The sequence below is a fragment of the Buteo buteo genome, chromosome 18 (assembly GCF_964188355.1).
Source record: "Buteo buteo chromosome 18, bButBut1.hap1.1, whole genome shotgun sequence".
Lineage (NCBI taxonomy): Eukaryota > Metazoa > Chordata > Aves > Accipitriformes > Accipitridae > Buteo > Buteo buteo.
The window spans coordinates 29,233,164-29,259,707 of NC_134188.1; the positions used below are offsets into that span (position 1 = coordinate 29,233,164).

Genomic DNA, 26,544 nt, shown 5'->3' on the forward strand with positions numbered 1-26,544 from the left:
CTTCAGAGTTGTAACATAACAGCGCAAGTTAAAGTGAAGGAGAAGTCATGGTTTAGTGATGCCCTCCTGAAGTTTCCCAAGTTCTGCCATTCAGTTTAAGAAACTATTCTTCAGCTTTCCATTTTTCATGTGACCAACAGAAAGAAAGAGAGTTTTGTGTATCCTGCCTTCCTCCCCTTCTCCCTCAAAAATCACACAAAGAAAAGTTTCCTGTACCTATGTTCAGCCTGGGACATCTCAGATGACTGAGCAACCAGTTTAAAAGCAGCGATTCTCCAGCATTAATGTGTGATACCACTGGTGGCTGATGAGCAGATGAGTCACTGTAATATCTGCTTTTTTTTTCCCCAGCTGTGACGTAGTACAAATTAAAAACTGAGTCTATATTCCACAAAGAACTTAACAAAAGGCTGGGCCACAGAGTGGGTGTGTGCACACATGTATGTGTAAAGTTGTTTTTTTTTTTTTTGTTAATTTTAAACCAGGACACAACTGTCATTGGACTGGAAAGTTGTGGGTTTTTTCCAACAATATTCTGCTTATCACCAGCACATCAGCAGTTAGAAAGTTAAATATAGTAGTTGTCTTCTTCCAATCTGCAGCTAAATTTCTCAACTCTACTGCTAGTCCAAGGCAAGAGGAAGAATTAATTTTATGAGTTTTTTCCTGAAGGCAATCGCATGGCATCACCTTTGTGATGAGCCTGATGTGACCTCTACACACCTTCAATCACTTCAGACAACTTGTACTCACACTCCAAGCAGGGCCAGAAAACGTTCAGCCAGTACAAACAACGAGCACGTATCTGAATTAACTCTTACCACTGTCACTGCCTCTGGTTCTGCCCAGCATGCTGACTGTGATGACAGCAGGGTCTCCTGACAGCACATTGCAGTGAGCCCCCCTGAGCCGGTACCAAATCACAGAGCGTGGCAGCGTGCTGCAAGCCATTCAACTATTTGTCAGCTCTGCTACCAGGAACTGTTTGACAGGACAAAAACTCCTGGAGAATGCCATTCACTGCTGGTATTATGCAGCTAACAGGCCACCCTGAAAGAAGCACCTGGCCCAGGAGTAATTAGCATGTGTCCACGTTAACTGAATGGCCTTCAGGTTCTAACCAGGTGACCCTTTGGTTCCTCATGGGCTCTAATCCCAAACCTGGGCTGCAGCGCACTGGTTTTGCTCTAGTCTAACCACTCCTGCTGCTTAGACAGGAGAGTCCTGTGAAAGATTCATGCCTACAGCTTACTTAGTTTCCAAAAGCAACAACGTACAGACTGCTGAAGCAACGCTCTGGAGCAATGCATATATATGAGCAAAGAAACCGTGGCAGATAGTACACTGGAAATCATGCTAAGGAATTTAAGAGCATATTCAAATGGCTGCTTCTTAGCTCATTAGAATCCACCAAGAAATGCAATGAAGGTTATCAGATGAGGCAGATAAAATTAGACTAAGGGGTCTGTAAAGATAGAACTTAATGGCAGACACAGAAAGAGCCTTAGCTAGGGGTATCTGAGTATGCCTACAGTATGCAGAACAGATTTACAAGTCAAAATATGGTTACAAACACAAAAGTTTCACTATTGCCTTCATTGTGCTTTAATGCAGCCAGGTCCCCGGTGTAACTATTTCCCGTGGACCTTGCAACATTAATAAATTCATTAATATTCAAGTTAGTGAAGGAAGAAAAAAAAACAAACCCCCAAACAAGTCTAGATCCTAAATGCTTTTTACAAACCAAAGAATAATATTTTCAGATGCTTTACACAACAAGAGCTTGACAAGCTTTTAAACCATGGTATGAGTTTCTCAGAGGTTTCGGAAATTAAGCTAGATGTTTTTCCTATTTTCAGAAATGAAAACCTTAATTAATGGTATGCAAATCAAAGAGGTTAATTAACCTGGACAAGTTTTTGCTAAGTACATTTCAATCTATAAGACAGGCCTGAATAAGTCACACGTATTCCCAGTATTTTTGACTGCTTAAAACATCAGCTCTGGTTCCCATTAATCTGAACAAGAAGCAAGAAGGAAAACTGAAAGGTGGTACACACAGGCAAGTCTGTTACAGACAGCCATGTGTTAATCTCAAATAACATGCAAATGCTTAAGGAATGTATTTTATGAGAGCAGGATGAACTAGCAGGTTTTAATTAGCCAGTGAGCCAGGAGGAGCAATAAAGCAGCAGCTGTACACTACTTTGGGATTCTCCAAAGCAGAATCCATAGAAGAGGTGGCAGCTCACCTCATCTGTCACTACAGTAGTATGTTCCGCTCAAAGAGTGGACTGCACTGTTACTGGCTCTCTGCTTGTACGGCCATCAGGACTCCTACTACTGGGATCCTGAAACGCACCAGCGCTGGCTGTACTGAAAGGTGTTCAGGTGAACTGCTGCTGCCAGACCTTTATTTTGGGCCCCTCTAACCTGCATGGAGACCTAAAGTGGCAGAGTGGAACGGCTCAGGCATTTCTACAAAGGTTATAACTAGATCACAGACTATGTAAGATTAAAAACAACTCCACGTTGATTTAATGTTTTCCTACCACAAAAGTAACGAAATGGTTCTTTTGCACAAGCAGTGACGAAGTGTGATTTGTTGTATCATCTGACACTACCAACAGAGACCCTTGTCCAGAATGGCTCTAGATTACCCAAAGCCATTGGCCAACAAAGAGAAATACTGCTATAACGTCTCCTGGTTTCAAAAGGACTAGATCCAGCACAATAAAGAAAAAAACCAAAAAGCCCCAAAAGAAAAAAGTGTTCAACCTATTTGACAGTACTGCCTCTTAAGCTGTTTTTCATGCTTTGACTTCAGAGATGCAGAAATAAAACTCTCCTCCTCCGCTTCCCCATGCTATGACACATCATGAACACCGGCCACATGCCAAGCAGCGCCTTGGCACATGATCTATGCCTCAGGGAGCTGCAAGCTCCGAGATCGCCTTTCACCGCAGTCACGGATTACTGAAGGGTAAAACAGAAAGCCTGCTTATGCACAGCAACAAAAACCTCTCAGCACATCCTATCCAGCTGTGAAATACCATCTGCTCAGCCCTCCTGCATGCCCTAACTGCTGAAAGTTTACTTTCACAACTAGGCAATCGAGAACACAGTTTTGGAAAAAAATCTGCTCTCTGCACTTGCTTTCTCTTTTATGAAAAGTTACTTCAAAAAGCTATAGGTAGCTCACAAATGTTTACCATTAACACCCAGCATAAAGAGTATATTCTATCCCATCAATGCCAGGATGCCTTCCAAATAGGCTGCTTTTTCACCCACAATGAAGCAGCTCCTAATTCAGCTTGACAATATCCATATTAATTATATTTGGAAAACGCAAGTGTATCAGCTGCAATTAGACTAACCTTTAAACCCACGTAAAAGGATTTTTTAAAAAAAAAATCAAATTAACATTAGACCTTAAGGGGTTACCAATGCACTGGATAAAATGCTACCTTCCCTATGCAAGTCAGAGGCATACCACTGAGGATGTTTTACAAAGCTTTAGAAGCAGTCACATCCAATGCAAATACACTTAAAAATCCAGGATATAACCAGCCTTAAAAAAGTAATTTTTAATAAAAATAGAGCACATTCTTAAAATATAAAGCATACAGTCTTGCATACTAAATGATGGTCAAGTCAAATTAATGCACAACATCATTCTCAAGGCAGGCAGCACAAGGCATTATAATTATATAGCATATATTCAATATTCACAAAAACAAGTTTTCTTCCATAAGTGGTGCAAATATGCCAAACTCAATCGAGACCAGAATTTAAAAAAGAAACAAGGGTTTAAAGCATTCCCATCCCTACACACCCTCAGTATGAAATGTCACGTATCTTAACGAAAAAGAACATGCAAACACTCATCAAGAGGTCAGAAGAGCTACTGAGTTTGTGCAAGTTTGTGTAAGGTTTTGCTCTTCAGTTTCCAGGCTACTTGTTACTCCAACAACCCCTCCCTAGGGACCAGCTATTCTTCAAATTTCATTTTATGAATTCACTTTTAGTCACTGTCCTCCTTCTACCTGAGATGGAGGTGTTGGCTTGCCATTTAGGGTCATTTGCTGGGGTGGCAGATGCCCTGGGGGTGGCACAGGTGTAGTTTTTAACTTCTTTGTGTCCACTTTTGAAGGATGCTCTTCCTCTTCCTCATCTGAATCTTGCAAGCCATACTTGGAAAAGTGTGCCACCTGTGTAATGAGAAGGGCAAATAAGTCACACCTTGGAAGAGAGATTTCAGGCATCCATTTCTGAAAGGCCTGAACAATGAGCTGGCATTAACTGTCCACCTTACACAGCAGTTGTGACTCCTGGAACAAAATCAGCTTTTGCACAGACCAAGAACATCTGCATGCAGGTCTTCAGTCAAAGAAGTTTTGATTTTGATCAGTTTGGCGAGGACACTTTGCACTACAGCTGACAGACTTGAGAGAGTTTACAGAAGTTTAGCAAAGTTTTTGAATTGTTAGAATCTCCTGAGAACCTACTTCACACTACTTCCAATATTCTTGTAAGTGACTTTACAACTAGAACAAAAACATTACCTTAAACACCCAAGATCCGGTCTCTGGGCGGTATTCCTTGAATCGAGCGCCCTGCTTCCGAGATACAGACTCCAGTCTACCTTCATAATTCATCTCTGCCAGTCGTTCAGGGCTTTTTATCAGGCAACGAGATGTTTTATCTGTAGGCCAGACTCCATCTAAGGTAACTTCAGCTCGTCTGTTAAAGACAGACAGAAGCGTAAGAGACTACAAGGTTTTGAGGCAACGCTATTAAGGTACACATACAGGAGCTGAGAATTGAAAAGTGGGCTCCAACCAGCTTTTAAATCCAATTTCTGGTTCAGAAACTTGCAAGCATCTAATAACTGTATAATGCTGCAATCTGAATGCACACCTGACATTTCAATTTCTTGATAGCTGCCTGCAAACCCAGTAGGTTGTATTATAAAAAACATCCTTACTAGCCACTGTCCCCACACAGAACATACTTAAAAATTACCTATTCAAACCTTCACCAATAGGTGGTTTTCTTTCATCATCAGGGTAAACAATAACTTCTTTTCTACGGATATGTACAATGTCATCCAGATTTAAGTTAGTTAGATTTACTTCTCCTTCAAAGTAAATTGATCCATAACCTGCAAAACAAATCAAAACATCACAATTTGTCCATGAAAAATCTCATGGCAAAGAGCCTCTGTTCCTGCTACACTCCTCCTTTCCTCACCTTACCATCTAGCTCTGTCATGTCTCAAACAACTCCTCCTTCCCAGCATGACAATACCAAGGATTCATTATCAACTTTTTTATAGCCAATTCCTTTGCACAGAAAGCTTTTTGTTATCACTTGGCTATTCATATTGCCAACACAAATACTAAGCATACCCTCAGCTCTACAGCATATTGTGAAAAAGTGTTTTAAAAAATAGTATATACTATATTTTTTTTAATTTTTTTTTAAGTAAAAGCAGTGAAGAATACAATTTGGGCTGAAGGCTCAGTCAGCTCCAGTGTAGGTAGCAACTAAGATGGAAGCAACGACAATCAGGTTTGCATCAATGCTCCAGCAAGTTTGGATTTTACAACTTTTATGTTTAAGGACAGCAAGCATCTTAAAAGCTGCAGGTGCTTTTGTTCTTTTCATATTCAAGCTTCTCAAGTCATCTCATAACACAGGTTGTTAGCGCTACCAATCTGAAATATTACAAGCCTTTGATACAAGTTGTTCGCAATGCAAGGGCACTATTCATAATCATACTGAGGGCATGGAACTCAGATTCAGGTTCCATAGCTTTGAAATCCCTGGTTCAACTTTAAGCAACTAGAAGAGCTGTATGTGGCTCACCTTTGCGGCCTATGGTGAAGTCTGTCACAATACATTCATTTCTGTCATTGGTAAATCTAGCTAGCTCCTCCATGGACGGGATGGTGTAATAGCCAGCTCTTGTTAGAACAATTCCTACAACAGAAAATTCTTTGAGAACTGGGCTGGCAGCAAATTCCCAGCTTTAGCATTTCAAGAGTTTCATTCCATTTCTTTTGCAAGCCTGGACAACTGAAGGTCCCAAACAAACCAAGAATCAGTGCAACAAAGGCAAACAGAGGAATCAAAACACCTTAATTCCACAGCCTTCATAGCAAATTTAAGACAACTGCTGTGCCAGGTTCTTCCAGCCTAGCAACCTGACATCAGAGATCAATAGCAGATGCATAGGTAAAAAGAAAAATGCAAACACATACAGCAACGCTTGACAGAAACACTCCCCAAGCTTTGATAATCTGGGGGCTCAGGCACCTGCTGACCAAGATGTAGCATCTTTTACATTTAACAGTCTCCAATGCTTTTTCATCTACTGATTTGAGTAGTGATCTTTGAAATCCATTAGGGTTTCTGTAGATGCTTCTTTTGAACATGTCACCTGCTAATTTAATCAGAAGCCACATATTACCTGAAAAGATCTTTTCCTCTTCACCTTCTCCAGATCACTCATGAGTTAAAAAGAAAAACCTAACACATGCCCTTACCTCTTCACCAGCTACAAAGTCTTAGCTAAGAGAAAGGTACTCAAGACCTCTCATAATATTTTCACACTTCTCTTTTTCAGTTTTACTAAACCCTGAGACCAGAATTGAGAGTACTGAAAACACACACACAATGGGTCTAGAGAGACACAACCATGTTCTGTGGTCCATTCCTTTCCTGGCAAACTCTACAATGCAGTTTGCATGTTGATAACCCCCCCAAACATTAGATTTCTAACTCTAAGATACTGCTCCTGAACGATAGTCAACTCAGCCTACTACTGCAGAACAATTATAGATTGGGTCCTCCTCCTCCCTCTCACACATCTCACTACCTCAATCTAATATAAAATTGGGTGATGAAATTTAATTGCTCATTGACTCATAAAAAAATTTCTGCACTAGGTAAGAGACTGAAAAGCAAGATTTGTATTCTGAAAAAAAGAGGAGGGAAAGGAAAAGGAAAAGCTGAGGGTCTAAAACAGCAAAAGAGAACTTCCATGAAGCATGCATGAAGCGCTGTCAGGAACTACACATCTACTGCCCCCCTCCCCCCCAATCTAACCTGCAGGATGCAGATGATGCACTGTTTCAGGCTCCTCTTCACGCTCATCCTGAAGGGAGTCATCATGAAATGAGGCATCTTCACTGCTGCCTTCCAGACCATTTCGTAAGGCCACCCGCATATTCAGAGCTACAATAGTATCATCCACACTGTTCTGGTGTTTGTGCACAGTGTTCTCTGGGGTCTGTGGGATGGGCTTGGCAATGGGGTTAGTATAAAACCTAGTCACTTCATGATGATCCTCCTCCTCCTCTCGCTCACCATCTTGTCTGTGGTTTTCATCAGGAGGTACTGACAAAAAGAACCTGAAGAAATGAAGAATAAAGTTGAATTATTTAGTTCTAAGGGACTTATGTCAATGTTACAATTCTGGTGTATTTTCATATAAAAATGACAGGGTAAGCGGACTGATGGAAGCCATTATTCCCCTTCGCTCTGCACTTGTTAGACCACCTCTGACATTCTGCATCTAATCTGAGGCTCCCCCTACAAGAAAGATAATGATAAGACCAGGGGAGGGGTACCAAAGCACATGCCCTGTGAGGAGAGCTTGAGGGAAATGCAGTTGCTCAGTCTGGAGAAAAGGCTTACAGGAGGGTGCAATAGCAGCCTTCCAACACTGAAGACAAAAGTTAGACTCTTCAGATATGCATGGCAGACAGATGAGAAACAACAGTCAAATTAAAACAGGGAAATCCATGAGGACAGTCAAGCGTTGGAACAGGGACCCAGAGAGGCTGCAAAATCTCTATCCACAGAGGTTTGAGAGACCCAACTGGACAAGGTCTGCAATGACCACGTCTGAATTCAGTGTTGAGACTGCTTGTGCAACAGACCCCTCCCAAGGTCACTTCCAACTGAATGATTCAATAATTCATGAAGCAGGCTGCTGTGGACTTTTGTGCCCAAACTACACACAGTTTTAGAACGGGATGATTAAGTCTTGCAGGCACCATGATCAAAATCGAGAACATTGTTGTGACAGTCACTCCAAAACACCAGCTTCAGAGAGCTGCCTGCTGCACCTGGCTACTGGCAACACAGCTAACAAATGCCTCTGCCCCATTATGAACTGCTCAGGTCAGGACTTAGGTGATCAGAAACAAGGTTCCCCATTCCCATAATCAGTTCATACTTCTAGTAGCTTTAAATAAAATCAAAAAGTTGAGCTGCTCAAGAATTTTTCCAGCCTCTGATTAAAAAAAATAATAATAAAAAAATAATAAAAAAAAGAGTTAATCTGAAATAGAGCCACAGATTTTTTTTGAGGTATTCAGGCATCTGGGGGGAAGAGAGGGCCTTAGAGACTCCTCTTTTTAATATGTAGAAAATACATTACTATTATGCGACATTTGGATCAGTGGAGCTTCCTTGCAATTCCCACATTACTGAGAAGAACTAAGCAGAAGTTCTTCTAACCTCAGTGTCAGGTTTATCACCTTCCTCAAGAAATGGCCTAGTTTCTCACTACAGTGAATGCAGAGAGACATATCCAGAAAAGAAGTCATTCCTCTTTGAACCCCTCATTTTGGATGGAATGAATCGGTATGTGACCACACAGGAAAAATATACAGCTAGTTTAAGAGGAAATGAATCTCACAATAGGTCAACCTGCTTCCAATGAACAGCTAAGACGACATCCCTGAAAATAACTACCAATTATTCTATTAATAATAATTTAGAGACAGGCATAACCAGTTTGCATTCCTCTTAAGTATAAACACCTGCATGATGAATCAACATACCGATCTCCATTCTCTGGATACTCCGATGGAGAAGCCAGGTCTTCATTTTCACGATTAACAGGCGAGAACAGATTGCTACTGTTGAGATTCTTCAAAACCAACTTTTTGATGCTCTTCCTAAACAAAGCACCAAAGAGAAATTTGGATATATCCGCTGCATAAATATATATTTTCATGCTTAATTCACGTGCTCCAGGGACCAGAAACCAGCTGTATAACACCTGTTCTCACGCTCAGGACATCTGAAATCTTCTGTAAGTGCACTGCAGTAGCTGAGATACTAAAACTCTTTTTGGAATTTCATTCAAGGCTTTGGTTTATGAGTAAACATAAAAAGCACAAGTCATTGAAAGCTTCAAAACCCAAGGTCAGTAAACCACAGTATTATCTGTTTTACAAAACAGTGCTTTTCCAGCAGAAGCACAGAACCCCACAGAGAAAGTCTGGCCTACAGATGCAGGTGATTCTTTACTACAGGGTCACTTTAGGAACAAATCAATGGCCAGACCAGGGTTCACTGCCTGCGGTCTGAAGATCACTGAACATCTATGCCAGTTACACTCAAAGCAGTCTAAGTATCCCTTTGTTCTGATCTTTTGTTCATTTGGTGTTTTTCAGTAAAACACTGAGTAATTCCATACTCTGCTCTCTCCCTGGAAAGTGAACAGATGGTTCAGGCTAAATTAAAGACAAACCAAGTTCACAAAAGTTACAAAATGTTTTTAAAAAGCCTATGCTCAAAAGTACTTCCAATGATTGATGCATCTTTCTCCAAAGGTTGTTTTTTGTTGTTTTTAACTAAAACCCCAAAACTTTCCAAAACCCTTTTCAATTTGAATGCCACTGGTGCTCTCAAAGACTGAAACCAAAAGCTTCAGTAGGGTAGATCCACAACATCATTATTAATTTCTCACAGAAACATCTGTGTATCTGAAATAGGACCAGTGCTAGGCTATGGAAATATCAGCAATCTGCCTTCATATTGAGTGCATTAGCAAACCTAATGACACTTCCACTTCTGAAGCAGAAAATATTATGCTGTACAAGCTTTCCTTGTAATATTCCTAATTGACTTTATACAAGCTTTGCTCCAACCATGGGATGACCTCATTTTACAGCTTATTTGACTTTAACAGTTTAAGCTGACCATTTTCATCTCCTCTACAGAAAACATTTCTATTCAAATTTTACACAAAACCTGTTATTGCTATTCATATTTGAACCAGGTCACAAAACAGTCATGGAATTCAGGATACTATACAGGAGTTTACTTAATCCGATCAGAAGATTCTTGCACCACCTACTCCCTGCAACATACACAAAAGAAAAACTAACTTTGGCATGAATGCACCATTGGACAGGGATGGCTCGTCATCATCAAGACCATCAAAGAGATGAGATTTAGCAGAGCCAGCTGACTGCAAAGCTTTTGGTCGCACTCTGGTCGCCGGACGCGGAGTCAGTTTGTAGTGGGTGGGTGTCGTTAAGGCCTTCTGAGCTGCTGGGTTAGTTGGTTTCAGCCTCTGAAACAAAAAGATGTAGAATTAGAATTTTCATACCACTTATTGTAAGGGTTTGTGGACAGTGAGAGTGCCTGCTTTGTTAAGGCTATCCAGTCAAGGACCTTTTAAATGTAAAGGAGATAATAAGTAAAGGGGGAAGCAATAAACAAAACCAGAGACACAAAGCTGGTGTACAACAGGTAACGGAAACAATGCCAAAGACCAAAAGTCTCCAGTCACTCACTGATGGGCTATTAAGAAACTACAGGCACAGCTTTGGAGAGGGCCAGCCTGGACCTCCCGTCCAGGCTGAGTGAATGTGGGGACAGCTACGGTCAGGCACGTGGGCACCCTGGGCCAGTGGCACCAGCAGCTGCAGCAAGAGGAAGCCCCAGGGGCTGGAGCAGAGGAAGGTCTCTGCTCCAGCCTCTGGGATGGGACCAGTGTGCATCCCAGGTGTAGCTACTGGGGATGACTAGGGTGAGTGAAGGTCTCAGCAACATCTACTGGAACAAGACCACAGCTCTCTGGCCCCTGTGCCTGGGTGACAGCTGCTGGCAGTAAGGGACCGGCAGAGCACCTGCATCATCCTCAAACCTCACGCGCGTGCGGATTTGCGTGTGTAATTCACTAGCAAGCTTCAAGTTGGACTTGCCCATAAGTAGGAGGCCCTGGGTCCTGGCAGGGACTATCGAAGAGGCAGAGGACTTGTGCTGGTATCAAGGGATCCGCGACCACAGGGTGCCCAGGAAATGAGCATGTGAGTGCGTGCATCTTATTGCAGCAAGCAACAAGCTGGACTAGCCTGCTCTTTGGAGCAGGTAATAGGGCTCAAGTTCTGGGCAGGGCTATCAGAAGGACAGAGGGACCATGCTAATGCTTGAGGGATCCACGAATGTGTGGATGAGTCTAGAGAGTGTGACCACGTGTGCTTTCACTTGGGAACTTCAACTGTTATCAACCAGGGAGAAGGAAGGGGACGTGGCTGTATATGCTTATGTTTTACAGGAGTCCTGGTAGTGTTACACATGGGTGCTGCTGAAGGCAGTGCCTTGTCTGTGGCTGCGCAGCCAGCTGTGTCAGTGTACTCTGTGCGTGTGCGTCTGGGATACGTACTGAGCTTCACAACTGATTGTGCCTGCAAATGGGAAAGCAAGAGCCACATCCATCAGCCTGGGAAGGAGACCCCCTGGGTCTCTGGGCATACACTGCTGGGCTCCAGCAGTTGGGCAAGAGTAATCTCTAGCCCCTGGAATCCACCCATGGGCAGCACCCATTTAGAAACCTCCCTTAACACTTAAAAAGACTGAAAAGTATTTCTTTTGTTGTCTTTTAAAACAAACCAACAGGGTATGGTTTGTCAGAAACTGTCATAAAAGAAGTCATAAGCAAAGCTTAAGCTAAGCACTAAAAATATTCCAAGCATAGACAATTACCCATCTTTATTCTCAACTAGCAGCACTGAGCATAAGAAGAACTCCAAAGCCAAGGCTCTGATGTGCTCAAAAGCAGTAAACAAAGCCACAGTAAAAGCAGTTTGCATCCTGGAGAGCATAAAAAGCCACTGCACTGATATGAGTATACAGATGGCAACTTATTTGCTGCTCACTGCATACTTCAAGGAAGATAGTGAGCACAAAATATAAAGTCATTTCAAATCTTACCCAGAAAGCAAGTTAAATGTTTACGTGCACTTACCTCTTCTTTCTTCTTCGGGTCTGACATGGGGTTTCTGAAGAGTGGAGAATCTCCAAAGGGTGAGTAAGTCAAGCTATTGAGATGCTGCTGAAGGACGGCTTGCTGGGCAGCTGATGCATTTGGGTCTGTCAGTGCTATAAAAAGACAAATTTTTAGCATCTAAACAGTTTTACTAATAAAGCCAAGGTAGGTAGAAAAGACATCCTTTCAATCAGAGGATCCCCTCACAGGAATTCAAATTTCTATACAAACTTCAGCATTCCTTTCCCCTGCTCTTTAGTCACCATTTCTGCAGCAGTCTGATGGCAGAAATCAGATTCTGTTCCTCCATTAGAATTTGCAACCACATTCAACAAGTTCTTATCAGTGAAAAGCTGAGGGCATGGAAAGCTACGTATCAGTAGAATGAGCCTGGCCTGCCAAAACTTTTATCTAATATGTTTGACTTCTGAATCATCTTTTAAAAAGAAAACAAACAAACAACCAACCCTCCCCCCCCCGCAAAAAAAACCTGTGATGCAAAGTTTTGATATTCTTGCTACAGCAATCAAACTTACAGGTCTAGAGTCCTCTCTGCAACGAAGGCCTCAGTTTTATCTCTCCATCTTCTAGCATCTAATTTTAATTCCCATTAAAATACTCTAAGTGTTCACACTATGAAGTGTTTCGCGCAACCTAAAGCAGCTTAATTCTACTTCCAAGAAAACCAGATTGAACCTATGCCTGCCCAAAGAAGAACAAAATTGCTCTGAGAAACAAAGGCTTACTGTCAGACAAAGTCTACAAGGAAGTCAAGAGTAGAGTTTGAGACAACTGGTTCTTCCCAGATCAAAAGCTGGTTTAACTGAGCAGACCTAAACCAGCAAGACCCCTCTTTATGCTGCCCCACTGCAGGCATTGCCTAAAAAGCCAATACTTGAATCATCTGTAGAGTTACATCAACAGAGGGCCAAGCATAACAAATATAGAAGTATGATGGAAGCAAGACAAATGACTGCAACACACTGAAGAGAGTATTTCATCATGATGAGAATGTAGCTCCCCTCAACCACATTTTGCCTGTCGTAACTAGTATATGAAGTTACTTTGAGGGGTGTTCACAGGATCACAGACCAGCAAGGCTGGAGGTACATCTGAAGGTCATCTTTTTCATCAAATCATCATAGAATCACAAAATGGTTTGGGTTGGAAAGGACCTTGAAGATCATCTCATTCCAACCCCCCTGCCATGAGCAGGGACACCTTCCACTAGACCAGATTGCTCAAAGTCCCATCCAACCTGGCCTTGAACACTTCCAGTGATGGGGCATCCACAGCCTCTCTGGGTAACCTGTGCCAGTGCCTCACCACTCTCACAGTGAAGAACCTCCTTACACCTGATCTAAATCTGTCCTCTTTCAGTTTAAAGCCATTACCCCATGTCCTATCACTACACCCTTGTAAAAAGTCCCCTCTCCAGCTTTCTAGGTACTCTAGGTACTAGGTACTACTAAGGCCGCTATAAGGTGTCCCTGGAACCTTCTCTTCTCCAGGTTGAACAACCCCAGCTCCCTTAGCCTTTCCTCATAGCAGAGAAGCTCCAGCCTCTTTGTGGCCCTTGTGTCTCATGCTGGGCAGCCCAGCACTGGACACAGCACTCCAGGGGAGCCTCAGCAGTGCTGAGCACAGGGGAAGGATCACCTCCCTCCTCCTAATGCAATGCAGGACACCATTGGCCACCTTTGCCACGAGGGCACATTGCTGACTTGTGGTGAACTTGGTGTTCACCAGGACCACCCCCAGCCTTCTTTGCAAAGCTTCTTCCTAGCCAGGTGGCCCCCAGCCTGTACTGGTGCCTGGGGTTGTTCCTCTTTAGGGCCAGGCCTGTGCAATTCTCTTTGTTGAACTTCATGAGATTCCTGCCAGCCTCTTCCTCCAGCTCGCCAAGATCCATCAGGATGGCCGCACGACCCTCAGGCAAATCAGCCACCCCTACTCTTCCTTTTGTCACCTGTACACTTAACAGAAGTGCTCCTTGTTGCCTTTGACATCCCTGGGCAGATTCAGTTCCAGTTGGGCTTTGGCTTTCCTAAACCCATCCCCACACACTTGGACAATGTCTCTGTATTCTTCCCAGATTACCTGCCCCTGCTTCCACCTCCTGTATGCTTCCTTTTTGTGTTTGAGCTTTACTGGGAGCTCCTCATTCATCCACACAGGCCTTCTGTCATTTTGCCTGACTTCCTGCTCACTGGGATGGAAATTTCCTGAGCTTAGAGGAGGTGATCCCCAAATATCAACCAGCATTCTTGGGCCCATCTTCCCACATAGTGTCATGTGCCATGTGTGTGGTGTTGTTCCCCCACCCCAAGTTTAAAATAATTTTCCTGAAATGGCAGCCTCGGGGGGCTAGAGCATCAGTTATGTATGCCATTCATCTAAAGTGCTCAGATCTGCCAAGCAGGGTGAACGCTGCTGGAAGTGGTAGACATTTTAACTTACAAAATGGTAGCACAAGTGTCTGAATCTAAAGACCATTTATTTCACCAGTGGCACAGCATACCTGCTAAGTAAGTCCCTCTAGCTCTCCTACCTGGAATTACTGAAGAATTTAATGCTACATTTCCCCCCCTTTTTTTTTGTAAGCACCTACTGTTGCTGTGCCAAATTCAGCAATGGGAAATACGTTAGTAATCTCAAAGACAAAGTTCTAAAATAGCTGCAATTATTAGCAATGTTAAGCAACTTTGAATTACTTTAAAAAATATATAAATAATTAGCACAAAACAATGTTAGTAACATGGTCTCCACTGCTACCAAGAACAGAAATCGCCTCAGATGGATGCTCAAACATTTTTTCCCCCCTCCAAAGCATTTGGGTGGGATGTGCTCCTATGTTTAGGCATATCTGAAACAAGGGAGGAAGCAGCAATTAAACTCGGGTTAATGTACACTTACCGACAGCAGGCTGAGGGGCTCCAAAGCCCAGAGTAGCTGTTGATGTATTGAATCCTGGTGCTCCAAACGCTCCTGTTCCTAGAGTTCCACCAAGTTTAGGCTGGGTGTTTCCAAATAAAGAAGTCTGTCCTGCCCCAAGAGCTGTAGCAGGAGAGATGACTGTCATTTACTACAAGACTGTGACAAACTAATAAGCCAATTTATCCCACAACAAAGAATCAATTATTTATTAAACTGCAAGAAACATTCAACATGTCCACGAATGCTACAGACACTCAAGACTCATGCAATCAGACCAGAGGCTTCATACACAGAGGACACCACCAGTTTTCTGAGCCATTAGCCACCACTGTAAGCAATGCTGCCTACAATTTCTAAAAGGTTGCTTAGCACGGTGTTAGCAAGCTCTACTTGCTTCTGTTATGAGACAGATTCATGGCTTCAAGCTAAAATATCTACAGCCTTTACTGCATTGGAGTTAGCAAGTAATACCAATACTATATTATCACTGAAGTTTGAGGACTATGCTTAGGCTGACATGAAATAAGCTAGTAAACTGTTTACCTGTTCCAAACCCTGTTCCAAGTCCAGTTCCCAGAGTCCCAGTTGCAGGCTTATTTCCAAACAAACTATTTCCAGCAGTGTTGGCACCAAAACCTTCAAGAACAGAAGCAGTAGCTCGTTAATCTAACACTATTAGAGATTAAATTAAAACCATCGATTTAAATAAATAAGCATCACCGGCTCAAAGACAGCCCTGCCACAGTTAAGGTCAAATTTCACACACTGTTTCCAACAATGCAAGTTAAATTGACAAGCAGCAAGAAGGGACTTCAATGGTAAAAAAATGTATTTGAGTTATGAACATAATACTGAAAACATCAGTACAGAAAAATACTGGTTTGCCTTCTTAAGCTTTTCAATTTGTTACAAACTTTCAAAGTTTTACTGAAAGCCAGAATGGACATCATGATGTTGTATCTGGTAACAGAATAAAATGTATTAAGTTTCTTCAACTGCTTGGAAGGAAAAAATCCCATTTTATACTATTTATACCACACACGTACTTCTCTGATTCTTACTGACAAAGCAGGTCACAACTCAGATTCATACAAGCACACAGTTCAAAGACACATCTCTAATTCTAACTGAGTACAATCCAAATCTAACATTAGACAGATTAGTTCTTAAACTGAAGACTGTGAAACCATCCTATGGTTGGTTAGTATGCAAAGAAAGAATTAAACTAGAAAACTGCAGTCATGGACCAACATCAGAAACACCTTAGAACCAAACTCCATTTTTCCTATAAACTGTACCACTGCGAGCAATGCAGGCAAATTAAAAACATACTACAATCAGTATTGTTCACTACCAAACACTGTCAACGCACTAAGGTGGCTATGAAGCTCTTAGAGAACCATAGAACAAGGGACTTGGAAGCAACTTTCACAAATACCATGGTAACAGTTTGCCCAAGGCTGGTCACCACAATGAAACTGTGCTTGCTAAGGTGCTGCCCTGGCAGTCTGAGAGCTTGACAATTTCTTCCCTCTGTCTATTCCGGCCGGCTGCTATGGCAGGCTAATTGTATTTTAGACTTTATTGCTGATATTAAAATATTAAAATAAAAAAGGACAGATGTGAGGATCTAAAACCATTCCTGCTCACTTTCAGGAATACAGTTTTCTTGCTCTCAGATTCAGAAGGAAAAAAAAAACCCAAAACAGACTTCAACAGAAGTCCTGTGAAGGAAGACTTTTACTTAGACTACTGCTACACGTTTCTCCTGCTCAATCACACACTCATTCAATACCAGTTCTCTAACATTAGTGTCAGAGGCCAACATTAACACAAGATGCAGTTCTTCAGGACTTTGATTCTTCACGTCATGAAAGACAACAGCTACCAGTTAAACTGGAACTGACTGTTTCATTTTACCCTCACTCCACTGCAAGATCTCCTTATCCCTGCCATCAAGCCACAAGTATCACTGTTTTTACCCTATTTCCTTCAGCACTCCTTTGCAACTATAGTGTATTTACAGCCTCTTAACAAACCTCTGTGTTGTATGAATTCTTTGATTTGTTCAAGAGTTTTCAGCTACAGGTTACACCTTCTCTTAAGCGCTCATTGGAAGAATGGTACTTTTACTTAAGTATCTACCTTCTTGAGTCAGGGAGTACCACCAAGAGGAAAGATATAAAACAGCATCAAAGATGTTTCCCTGCAGCAACATGCATCAGAAGCATGGCTTACCTGAGAATTTTAACATTCATTATCATTTAGCATATGATATTCAGCAGCCAGGTGTGTGGTATACGCAGTATAGTTTTAAGTGATTGAAATCCCACTTTTTTTTATATGTACCAAAATTGGAAGTGTTTGTATTGGTTCCTAAAGTCAGGGTTGGTTTGTTACCAAAGAGCCCGCCGCCTGTGGTTGTACCAAACGAGGGAGCGCTGGTCGTGGTGGTTCCAAATCCAGCAGGCTTGTTACCAAACAGGGTCTGAAAGGAAGAAAACATGAATTTGGAAACCTGACAGACTGATATTAAAAGAATGGCATTAAGTGTTTCACTGTAGGCAAGAAAGCAGAACTAACACCAAGCACAACTGAGACCACACAACCCAGACTCCCAATAGTGGTATGTTATTGCAATCTATAGGCAGTGAGATGTTCAGACACTCTTGCTGTCTTCTATCAGTCAAGACATTATTTGTTAAAAAAATTGTTTCTGCAACACTAGTTCTATTACACATGCTTATACTGTATCCTTCAGTTTACACAAAACCATATGATTTTTGCATCTCAGGCATCTTAACTCTTAAGACAATGCAAGTTTCATGAGGTCAAAACCCAGGAACAGGACTCTAAGCCATCTGTTTTTATTTTCCTTTGTTTTTTTTATTGTTAAGGTACAGACATACCGAACCGCCAACACCAAATCCTGTGTTAGCTTGTCCAAAAAGACCAGTTCCGGTTCCAAATCCAGTACCAGCATTTGTATTGGCAGCTGTTCCAAAAAGGCCTCCAGGTTGTGAGGGCTGGGTTACCCCAAAGAGACCCTATAAACAGGAACTAGGTTAAGATACTGCTGCAATGCTTTTCGTAGTCTAGCACTGATGATAACAGAGCTAACACACAAAGTCAGTTAATAAAATGATGCTACAATACTACCATTTTTGCTGGGGGAAGAAGGTGGGTGAAAAGCATTTCAGAAGCTTTAGTCATTCTCAAAAAAATTAGTTACAAAAAGGAAATAAAAAAAAAAAATCAAAGAATTTATGCTCCAAGCTTAAAAGGATATCGGAATTTCTTCATCACTGAGTGAGGGAGATGGATAAGAAACATTTCACAGGGTGTTCTGGGAGAAGTCACAACATATTCAGAAAGAATATAGTATATTTGGAGCCAAATTCCCTAGCTATGCAACAAGTTACAGCTATGTAGCATACTTCTATCAAAAGAACTCATGACTGCTGGTCATTAGTTGCCAGAAAGTACAGAATTGTTAATGAATTCCCACAAAATGTTAATAATGGAATTATATTATCCACGTGAACATGATCAGAAATACTTGAATTGATAGAGAGAACAGACTGCTTCAAGAAGGGAATGGGAAAAGTTATTTGTTACAAGCTGTATTGCTGTCCAGTTATCATGAATGAAAAATTCTGACTGGCAAGAAGCTGCTAGCTCAGAGAGCAGCGTTCGAAGCTTTGCATCCTAGTTTTACGAAGCTGTACTACAATTTGAGGAAGATCTAAATCACTGTACTGCAGCCTCTTGCATCTAGCTGGAGTAGCTATACCACAACTTACACCTTTAAGGGTTCAAACAATTTGTCTTACCATTGTGTTCGTGTTCGGCTGTCCTAGAGTGGTATTGCCAAAAGAAAACCCAGTGTTCTGCGTTGTTGTGGCTTGACCAAATGGTTTGTTAAACAGACTTGTAGTTTGAGATTGCTGACCAAAAAGACCCCCTGTTGTTCCTGTTCCAAAACCAGTTGTACCTACGACATATAAACACATTGGTTAAAAACTCCTCAAGGATTTATCCAAACCCACTACCTTTCCACACCTGGCACATTCAAACAGGAGAAAAGATGCTTCAACTCAATGGAAAAGCAAAACACCCCGTGTCATCAACACAGCACAGCACCTGCGTTCAGATGGAAGTAGTTCATATTAGGTAGTCCATCAGGTTCTCCTTGTCCTAAAGTCAGTGTGAGCATAACACTGAGGAATTACCAGCCTGTTTACCTCGCAGATAGATCTGACCAAAAAGATACCAGCTTTTATATGATCAGTTTGTTCTTCACCGTACAAAGAAAATGGTACCATGAGCACCTGAAAAGGGCTCACTGGGCAAGAGGCAGGCAGCCAATGCCCTGCACAGCAGTTCTGTTCTACAACCCACACAATTACTACTACAGAAACTTCTACCTGAACTTCAAATATCGTCTCCCTTTTTCTCCTCAAAGGAAAAGGGCTGTTTACATGTGGTGAAAATGGTATATGCACAGACAAGAGCTCTTGCTCCTTCTCACAGCTGCCATTGCTATCTCTGCAGAACTAGGTGCTTTCTTTGGAGTTGACTCCACAAGAAATACACGAAGCCCAGCAAAGCTGTCAGGTTGGGCAGTCCCTGTATTTTAATGAACCATACCTTCGCAGGGTGGACAGGAATATGGCCACTTGTATGTTGATCTTTCTCAAGGATACCAGCTCAGATCAACCCCCACAGGCCTTAAACAAGCCCAGAGATTAAGGCCAGCAGTAACCATCACTAAGGACAGGCACAATTCTAACCCAAGACACTACAGCCTTTCTTACAGCAGATAATCGTTTCTGTTACTACAGACCGTAGGATTTTGATCTTCTGTTTATAGTCTTAATGCCACATATACAAATATCTACTTACTTTTAAGTTTGCAGCAGAAACTAGTAAAAATAGAATTTGTGTTTGAACTTTTCAGCACTATTTGCTTTATGCTAAGTTCAAAAAGGTCCACTAACCAGTTAGCCGAACTGACCTGCAACTACCAGACATACAAACGCTTATGTAAATTAGTTACTTCATACCTGGCTTTTACTTTTTGACCAAGGATGCCAAAAAGGATAGCGTGAAACCAGGGTGGCAGGACATGTAACAGGTCCACATCCTAACCCTGACCTACTGTGAAAAAAAGCTCCTGGCAAAGTCTAGTGAGGCTACTATAAATTAACTTGTCCATTTCCAGGGAATTTATGTTTGCTCATTAGCAGAAGTAAAATCTTGACTTCACCATCAACCAGCTGATGCCATCACCCTACTGATCATTAGCAGTTTCCTGGTGGTTTTACTTCAAATTGTTTTACTCGCTCATGTGAACTAGCTGACTAGCCAGATGCTCCAATGAACTGTCTTCCAGCAAAACTTGGGAGATGCAGAGGAAGTTTGCAATCCCTGAAGAGTAAGTAAATAGAGATTTCTATGGCAAAGAACCTGATAATTGAATGTTGATAATACAACTAGTAAAAGTCTGAGCTCACACCAATGTTTCCTCATCTTTTTTTCATTACAGAATTTTAAATAGCTTAACAGAATACTTGCGTATCCAGTCACAGCAATGACAGGGGACAGGCAGTACTCACTGGTTCCAAAAGCAGTTTTATTCTGTCCATATGAAAAGCCTGTGTTAGTAGTAGAAGAGCCAAAAAGTCCTGTAGCTGTACTTGATGTAGCAGTAGAAGACCCGAACAAGCCTGCAGCTGCTCCTGCTCCTACAGGATTTGATGGCCCCTTCCTATTTGCCTGGTAGTCTTCTAAACGAAGTTCCTAGTAAATGAAAACCCAGTTCTCTTTACACATTCTTTTTACACAGGGTGAGGTTAGAACAGTGTCATTAGCATGTTTACACAGCATTCAAACCTACACCAAGATGAGGGTATCAAGAAAAGCTGTAACACCTACATTTTTAAAAAGAAGGATGCCATAAACAATACCTAAACTTAGATTCATGTTTGGGCTTCAATTTTACTTCCCAGAGCTTTTTCAGATCTTTTGAGTAGAAGACCTGTTTTGAAGTATCAAATAAGTCAACTTAAACAGAAAGGCTTCAGGTTAAATCCCTGGGAACACCAGTTTGTATTAAAGAACTCTGAGTTCTGTCTGAGATTCTGCCATTATCTCAGCAGTGCAGGATTGCTCCCAACAGGATCTCTCACCCTCCTGGTATATGGTGAGATGGAATTTCAGCTCTTCAAAAACTGCAGCATTGAGCACTTAAAAACAAATGCATCGCCATATTAATTGCATTAAGTGTTTTACTTGATGATAGCTCTCTTCTGTGAGTGATGCAGATATTGAAGGTTGTACTCATATCAATGAGCATAGAAGATACTTACTACAGTCAAAAAAAGCTGTATTAAACCAACACTAACAACAGCCAAACAAGATAAGCATGTTTGAACACTCACTGACTAACCTCAAGAGATTTGCTTTCATATTCTTTCATAGCAGTAATACATTGGTGCTTGGTATTGATGTTAGTGCTAACTCCAGATTTCACCATAGTATCTGTACCGGTTGGTGGCTGCAAGAGAAGAGGTTAAGACATCAAATTTAAAATCCAGATAGACTTTTGTTAACACAGTTAGCACTCTCTCGGCAGATGCTGTTAAAACCTAACTTTAGCACAGGACCTGAAGCAGTGTATTACTGTTACCTGCACAGCTGTGGCCTCACCCAGTGATGAGGCATGTTTAGTGGCAATCAGTAGTGGAAATTACCCTAGTAACACTCAAAAAGCCTGCAGTGCAATTCCTTTTTTGGTTTCACTTTAGAAGTAGTTTACCTAAATTTGTGATACAAATCCTCTAGCTATGCATGGATTCCATTATCCCACCTTTTTTTTTTTTTAACTGCACTATGAAAATACACATCAACGGCACTCAGACTGCCCAAGTTATCATCACAGTTCTGTCTATGTCCCAAAATAACAAAGTCTCAGTCTGTTAAATCAGCTCAATCTAGAAATGAAGAGAGCTGAGATTTGCCTGAACAATTATTTGGGAAAAAGAATACCTCCTTCCAGCAGATATCAGTTACCCCATTTCCACGATGGCTTCTTTTCTGAGCCACCCGCTATTTTCAACTGCCACAGAACTTTCAAGGTGTTATTCAACCCTTTCTCAAAGGGAACTCACCCAGAAAACACAAGGGATCAGTCTTGACATTTCATTTTACATTTCCAAAGCCATGCTGACTTGTAAGAGAATTGAATTTATTTTGACCCATTCCAAGACATCTTTAACCCGTATTGCTGTTAGCATTTAGCATTGATCACCCAGCATTCTGTGGCACTTCCTACCTTCCTGAGAAGGCTCAATTTTAAGAGCTGCTTTACCTCTTCAGCTTTCACACAGCTGTAAACCTAGCAAGTCTAGATAGGGCATTACTCCACCGTGTTTGAGAAGTCTGTCAAATTCAGAATTAAAAAAATGCTATTTCTTTGGATTTAATTATACATCCTATTTCCACTGCAACAGTTCCATGAAAGGGGGTGTTTTCAAATAATTTCCAAACACTACATACTTCCATAAGAACTACTCATTTTTTTTCAGCTCAGTGACCAAGACAGTACTTTACCAAGTAACTACAAAATGTAATGCTTCCTACAGTCAACAGGCTTGATTAAGAAGGAAAAACAGAACTTACATTAAACTTAATAGTCGTGCCAGTTGGAGCAGCGGTAAAACTAGTTGGGCCAAAAAGAGAGCCAGATGTACTCCCAAAAGGATTGGAAGTAGTGTTAGTGGTTCCAAAGAGACCTCCACTGCTGGTACTAGTTCCAAAGTCTTAAAATAAATAAATAAATAAAAAGATCAGTACTAAAACAAACCTGAATTTTAAAACTTAAACCAAATATTTTATTCAAATTACAAAATAGTTTAGAAATGGAAGAAACTGCTAGAAATTTTTTTTTTACAGCAGAGCTGGAAAACCAATAGTCTGATAATGCAATGTTCTGCTGTAGAAGACTGCCTCTAACTCACTACCCCAGGAAACACTAAAATAACCACAGCAGCCAGTTTCATTCTAGTCCTGACAATGCTAAGAAAATTACATGTATAAAGGGAATCAATGAGGTTTCTTGTCTCTTCTCATAAGGGTCTGTAAGCAGTAGCTTCTGCTTTGGGGAATTACAGTAGAGTTTAAGAGGCATTTCAAGCATTCTAGTGCCAGAAGCAAAACCAACTATAACTGCTCTACAACAGCAGAATAAAAAGCTAAAATCAAGCAGCAACAAAAGATATTCAAGAATAGAAAATGCCAGCCAACCACCTTTTTCAACTTATTTCAAAACTCATGGCTAGAATCACAGCTACAGATTTTGTAGCCTATCAGGCTCACTCTTGGCTACTGTGGACCACAGTAATGTCACTATATCCTTCAGGAGAAAAAAAACACCAAAACCCTACATTAACACTTGTACCAGATCCACATGTACATCCAGCGTTCCATGCCCTTCAATCAAAGAAAATAAGCAATGCTCAAGGGAGATGCAGCAGTTTTACTCACTTCCAAACCCAGCTGGCTTATTCTGTGCAAAGGCATTATTTTGGGATGAGAAGAGGCCTCCACCAGTGCTGGTAGTTCCAAACAGGCTATTTGACGTCCCAGTTGATGTTCCAAACCCAAAGCCAGTGCTTGTGGAGGAGGTGGCTGGCTGATTAAATGTAGTTGAACCAAATAATCCTCCTGAAGACAGAAACAGACTATTAATCTTTTGCAATCACCAAGTGCTTGGGTTTTTCAGGGTGTTTTTTTGTTGTTGCTTTTCTTGATGGTTGCTTGGGTTTGTGTCCCCCCCCCCCCCCTTTAATAAAATCCTTCTTTCAAGGATTGCATTCCACTACAACCATAACACAACAATACCTGGTTTTGTCTGAGTACTCCCGAAGAGGCCTCCAGTATTATTGTTCGACCCAAAGGCTGATGTTCCAAACGCTCCTCCACTTGTAGTACCAAAGCCAGCATCTGAAAAACAACATTATAGCTCAGATGAAACCAAATTCTTAACGTGTGTACTAGAAACTAAATGCTGTCACTGCCTTTTTAACTTTCCAAAAGTAGTTTGTGCGCAACTACCTATACATCAGTGTGTGGGACATGTGAAGTGGTACAATTAATAATTCTACAGAGCTCTTGAAGCAAAAGGCTATAATATTTGAGTCAGCCACTTCTACAGAATGGAGAGACCCTCCTCTGCAAGACCTCTAACACTTCTATGATGCCTGGAAGTTGCTCTTCTTGTACCTTGGTTTAGGAGCAATATAAACATAATTATTATGTTTCCTTCCAAACAAACAGGGCATACGCACCAGTTTATGGTCTGCTTTAATGGCTAAAAACTCACTCGTGGTATTTACAACGTATATGTCCAGAAGACACTCCTCAGATTACATGCTTTTTCTTTCCAAGTCTTCCCAACATATTCCAGGTCTGATTGAAAGAATCTTCCCACCCACCCCATCAAGTCGGCCTTCATCTAAGCATTTGAGTTTCCACTCCTTTTATAAAAGGAATTTTCAACGCCTATACATGGAATCCCAGTATCTACCCAAATTAAAAGCTTGGTTAGTGGAGAAGCCTCGGGCTCCTGAACCTGATTCACTACAAAGCAAGCGAGCTGGACAACCCAGCAGCACTCCAATTCCATCACACAAAAAATCATGACCCCTGCCTGACCCTCTAGCTGCACCCCTAGGAAAAAATACGTTAAGTACTGAAAAGTTAGTTTGGACGCATTACTTACTTTGTCCAAAAGTTGAAGTTGTCCCAAAACCAGTGCTGCCTCCAAAAGGAGTTCCAAAGGATTTGTTAAACATTTTCAGGATGTATCAGGTTTTCCCCCTAAATCTGGAAAGAATTCAGCTTTTATTTAAAGCTTATCTTGAAAACTCATTTTTTCATGTACCTCATTGTTGATGTAAGCAATCTAATTTGAGTACTTAAGCCATAAAATGCATGACAGCATGTTAAGTCACACTAAGCAATTTAGAACACTGTCAGAACCTGGAAAGGGACAAGAACACTAATACTTTAGTGACATCACAAGTAAGCCGTCTTCCACCCTTAATTATGGCTAGATTTTCTGTACATCTTTCAGACTGGAAAAAAAAAAAATCTAATAAATTAAACGATTCCCCCTGACCTACGTGTTGTCAACAAAATCCTCTAGAACATCTAACCCTAACAGTACTTCCCACATCTGTTTCTACTATGTTTGAGCCACATCAGGCAACACAAAATCCTTTTTGCTTAGCCATCTCAACACCTGAAAGACCACCCCACGGGAATGCTTCTCTAAGAACACACACAGGGATTTGCACCATGCTACAGCTGTTTCTGTGACACTCCCAGGATTTTCCATGATTGATTTTCTGTTAAACCCTATTTGCCAACTACTTCAAACAAGACAAGTGGAAGTGCACCGCACAAGAATTACAGGAACACACCTCCCATCTTCTTCCCATTTATTGCTCATAGGGCTGCACTGGGATTTTCTCAACTTTCTAAAAGATGTTGTTTTAAAATACTTGTTCAGGGGAGTTTTACCCCATTTATGCAGGGGCTGATTTCACCTTTACAACACCGGTCATTTTATTTACAGATACATCTAGTAACACTGCCTCACTCCAATCTCTTCTCTGAGTACAAACACAATGTTACAGCTTTTCTCAACAAAGCCAACCAAGTTAAAACAAAATCATGACAGATCCTTAGCCATACTCCGGTCAGAGAAATCTGTAGTCTTTTTCTGTATTGGGGCTAACACCTGTTAGCTCCACATTGAAAATGCCAGTATTATCCAGAAAAAATCCATTGTTGGCAGCATTAGCTAATCCACAGCAGTGGAGAACTAGTAAGTTTAGAAAACTGTAAGACATGGCCCATACCAAGAATATTTACAAAGCAGTACTTACTATCACATTAGAATAGCACTGTTGTATGCAACGACATGCTAACCTTTAGCCTTTCGGCATTTTTTAAACTCCATTTAGGTTTTCCAGGAGGCTCAACATTCAGGATAGCAATAAACTCCTATCAAGTATTGTCCATTTGGTCGCCAACAATTTAAGTTAAACTCAAAATCCACACCTTTACCTCTGCCCGGGTTCGACAGCTTCTCTATAGCTCCCTAATTCCAACTCCTTTTACATCCTCCTAACCAAACGGAAGCACGCATGTACTCTGCATACTGCCGAGCACGGCCACTCCAGAGTGAAGTCACTAAATCTATCTGCCCATCCATGAAACCATTTGTTTTCCCAAAAACCCATACCACCTTCTGGGAACAGCCAAACCCAGATTTTGAGCAACCACAGCTACCCACTGTACCTCTGCAGCCATCCCAGCACTACTGGAGACTAAAACTATCAAGATCAAATCAGCATCCAACACTTACATTAGAGAGTAACGAAAAAGATGTTTTGTGTAATCTTCAACTATTCAGAACAGCAGTACATCACAATTTTGCGGTGTTAAGAGTCTTCCCA

General features: G+C 41.4%; 1 protein-coding gene across 3 annotated transcripts in view; it reads right to left on the minus strand.

The window, feature by feature from the left end:
• Positions 1-26,544, minus strand: part of NUP98 (nucleoporin 98 and 96 precursor) — a 41,133-nt gene that overhangs the window by 12,527 nt on the left and 2,062 nt on the right. For 2 of the 3 annotated variants that reach the window (XM_075050333.1, XM_075050334.1), the window contains exons 2-20: positions 24,801-24,904; positions 23,921-24,022; positions 23,564-23,743; positions 22,700-22,839; positions 21,468-21,575; positions 20,635-20,818; positions 18,850-19,010; positions 17,926-18,063; positions 17,366-17,504; positions 15,560-15,652; positions 14,996-15,136; positions 12,059-12,192; positions 10,194-10,381; positions 8,859-8,975; positions 7,114-7,418; positions 5,872-5,985; positions 5,026-5,164; positions 4,566-4,743; positions 4,047-4,211 (exon numbers count right to left, since the gene is read on the minus strand). In XM_075050333.1, coding sequence (XP_074906434.1) covers positions 4,047-4,211; positions 4,566-4,743; positions 5,026-5,164; positions 5,872-5,985; positions 7,114-7,418; positions 8,859-8,975; positions 10,194-10,381; positions 12,059-12,192; positions 14,996-15,136; positions 15,560-15,652; positions 17,366-17,504; positions 17,926-18,063; positions 18,850-19,010; positions 20,635-20,818; positions 21,468-21,575; positions 22,700-22,839; positions 23,564-23,743; positions 23,921-24,022; positions 24,801-24,873 — 2,799 coding nt within the window. In that variant the 5' untranslated portion in view covers positions 24,874-24,904. The remainder of the gene's footprint in view (positions 1-4,046; positions 4,212-4,565; positions 4,744-5,025; positions 5,165-5,871; positions 5,986-7,113; positions 7,419-8,858; positions 8,976-10,193; positions 10,382-12,058; positions 12,193-14,995; positions 15,137-15,559; positions 15,653-17,365; positions 17,505-17,925; positions 18,064-18,849; positions 19,011-20,634; positions 20,819-21,467; positions 21,576-22,699; positions 22,840-23,563; positions 23,744-23,920; positions 24,023-24,800; positions 24,905-26,544) is intronic. The other variant, XM_075050336.1, reaches the window with a different exon arrangement.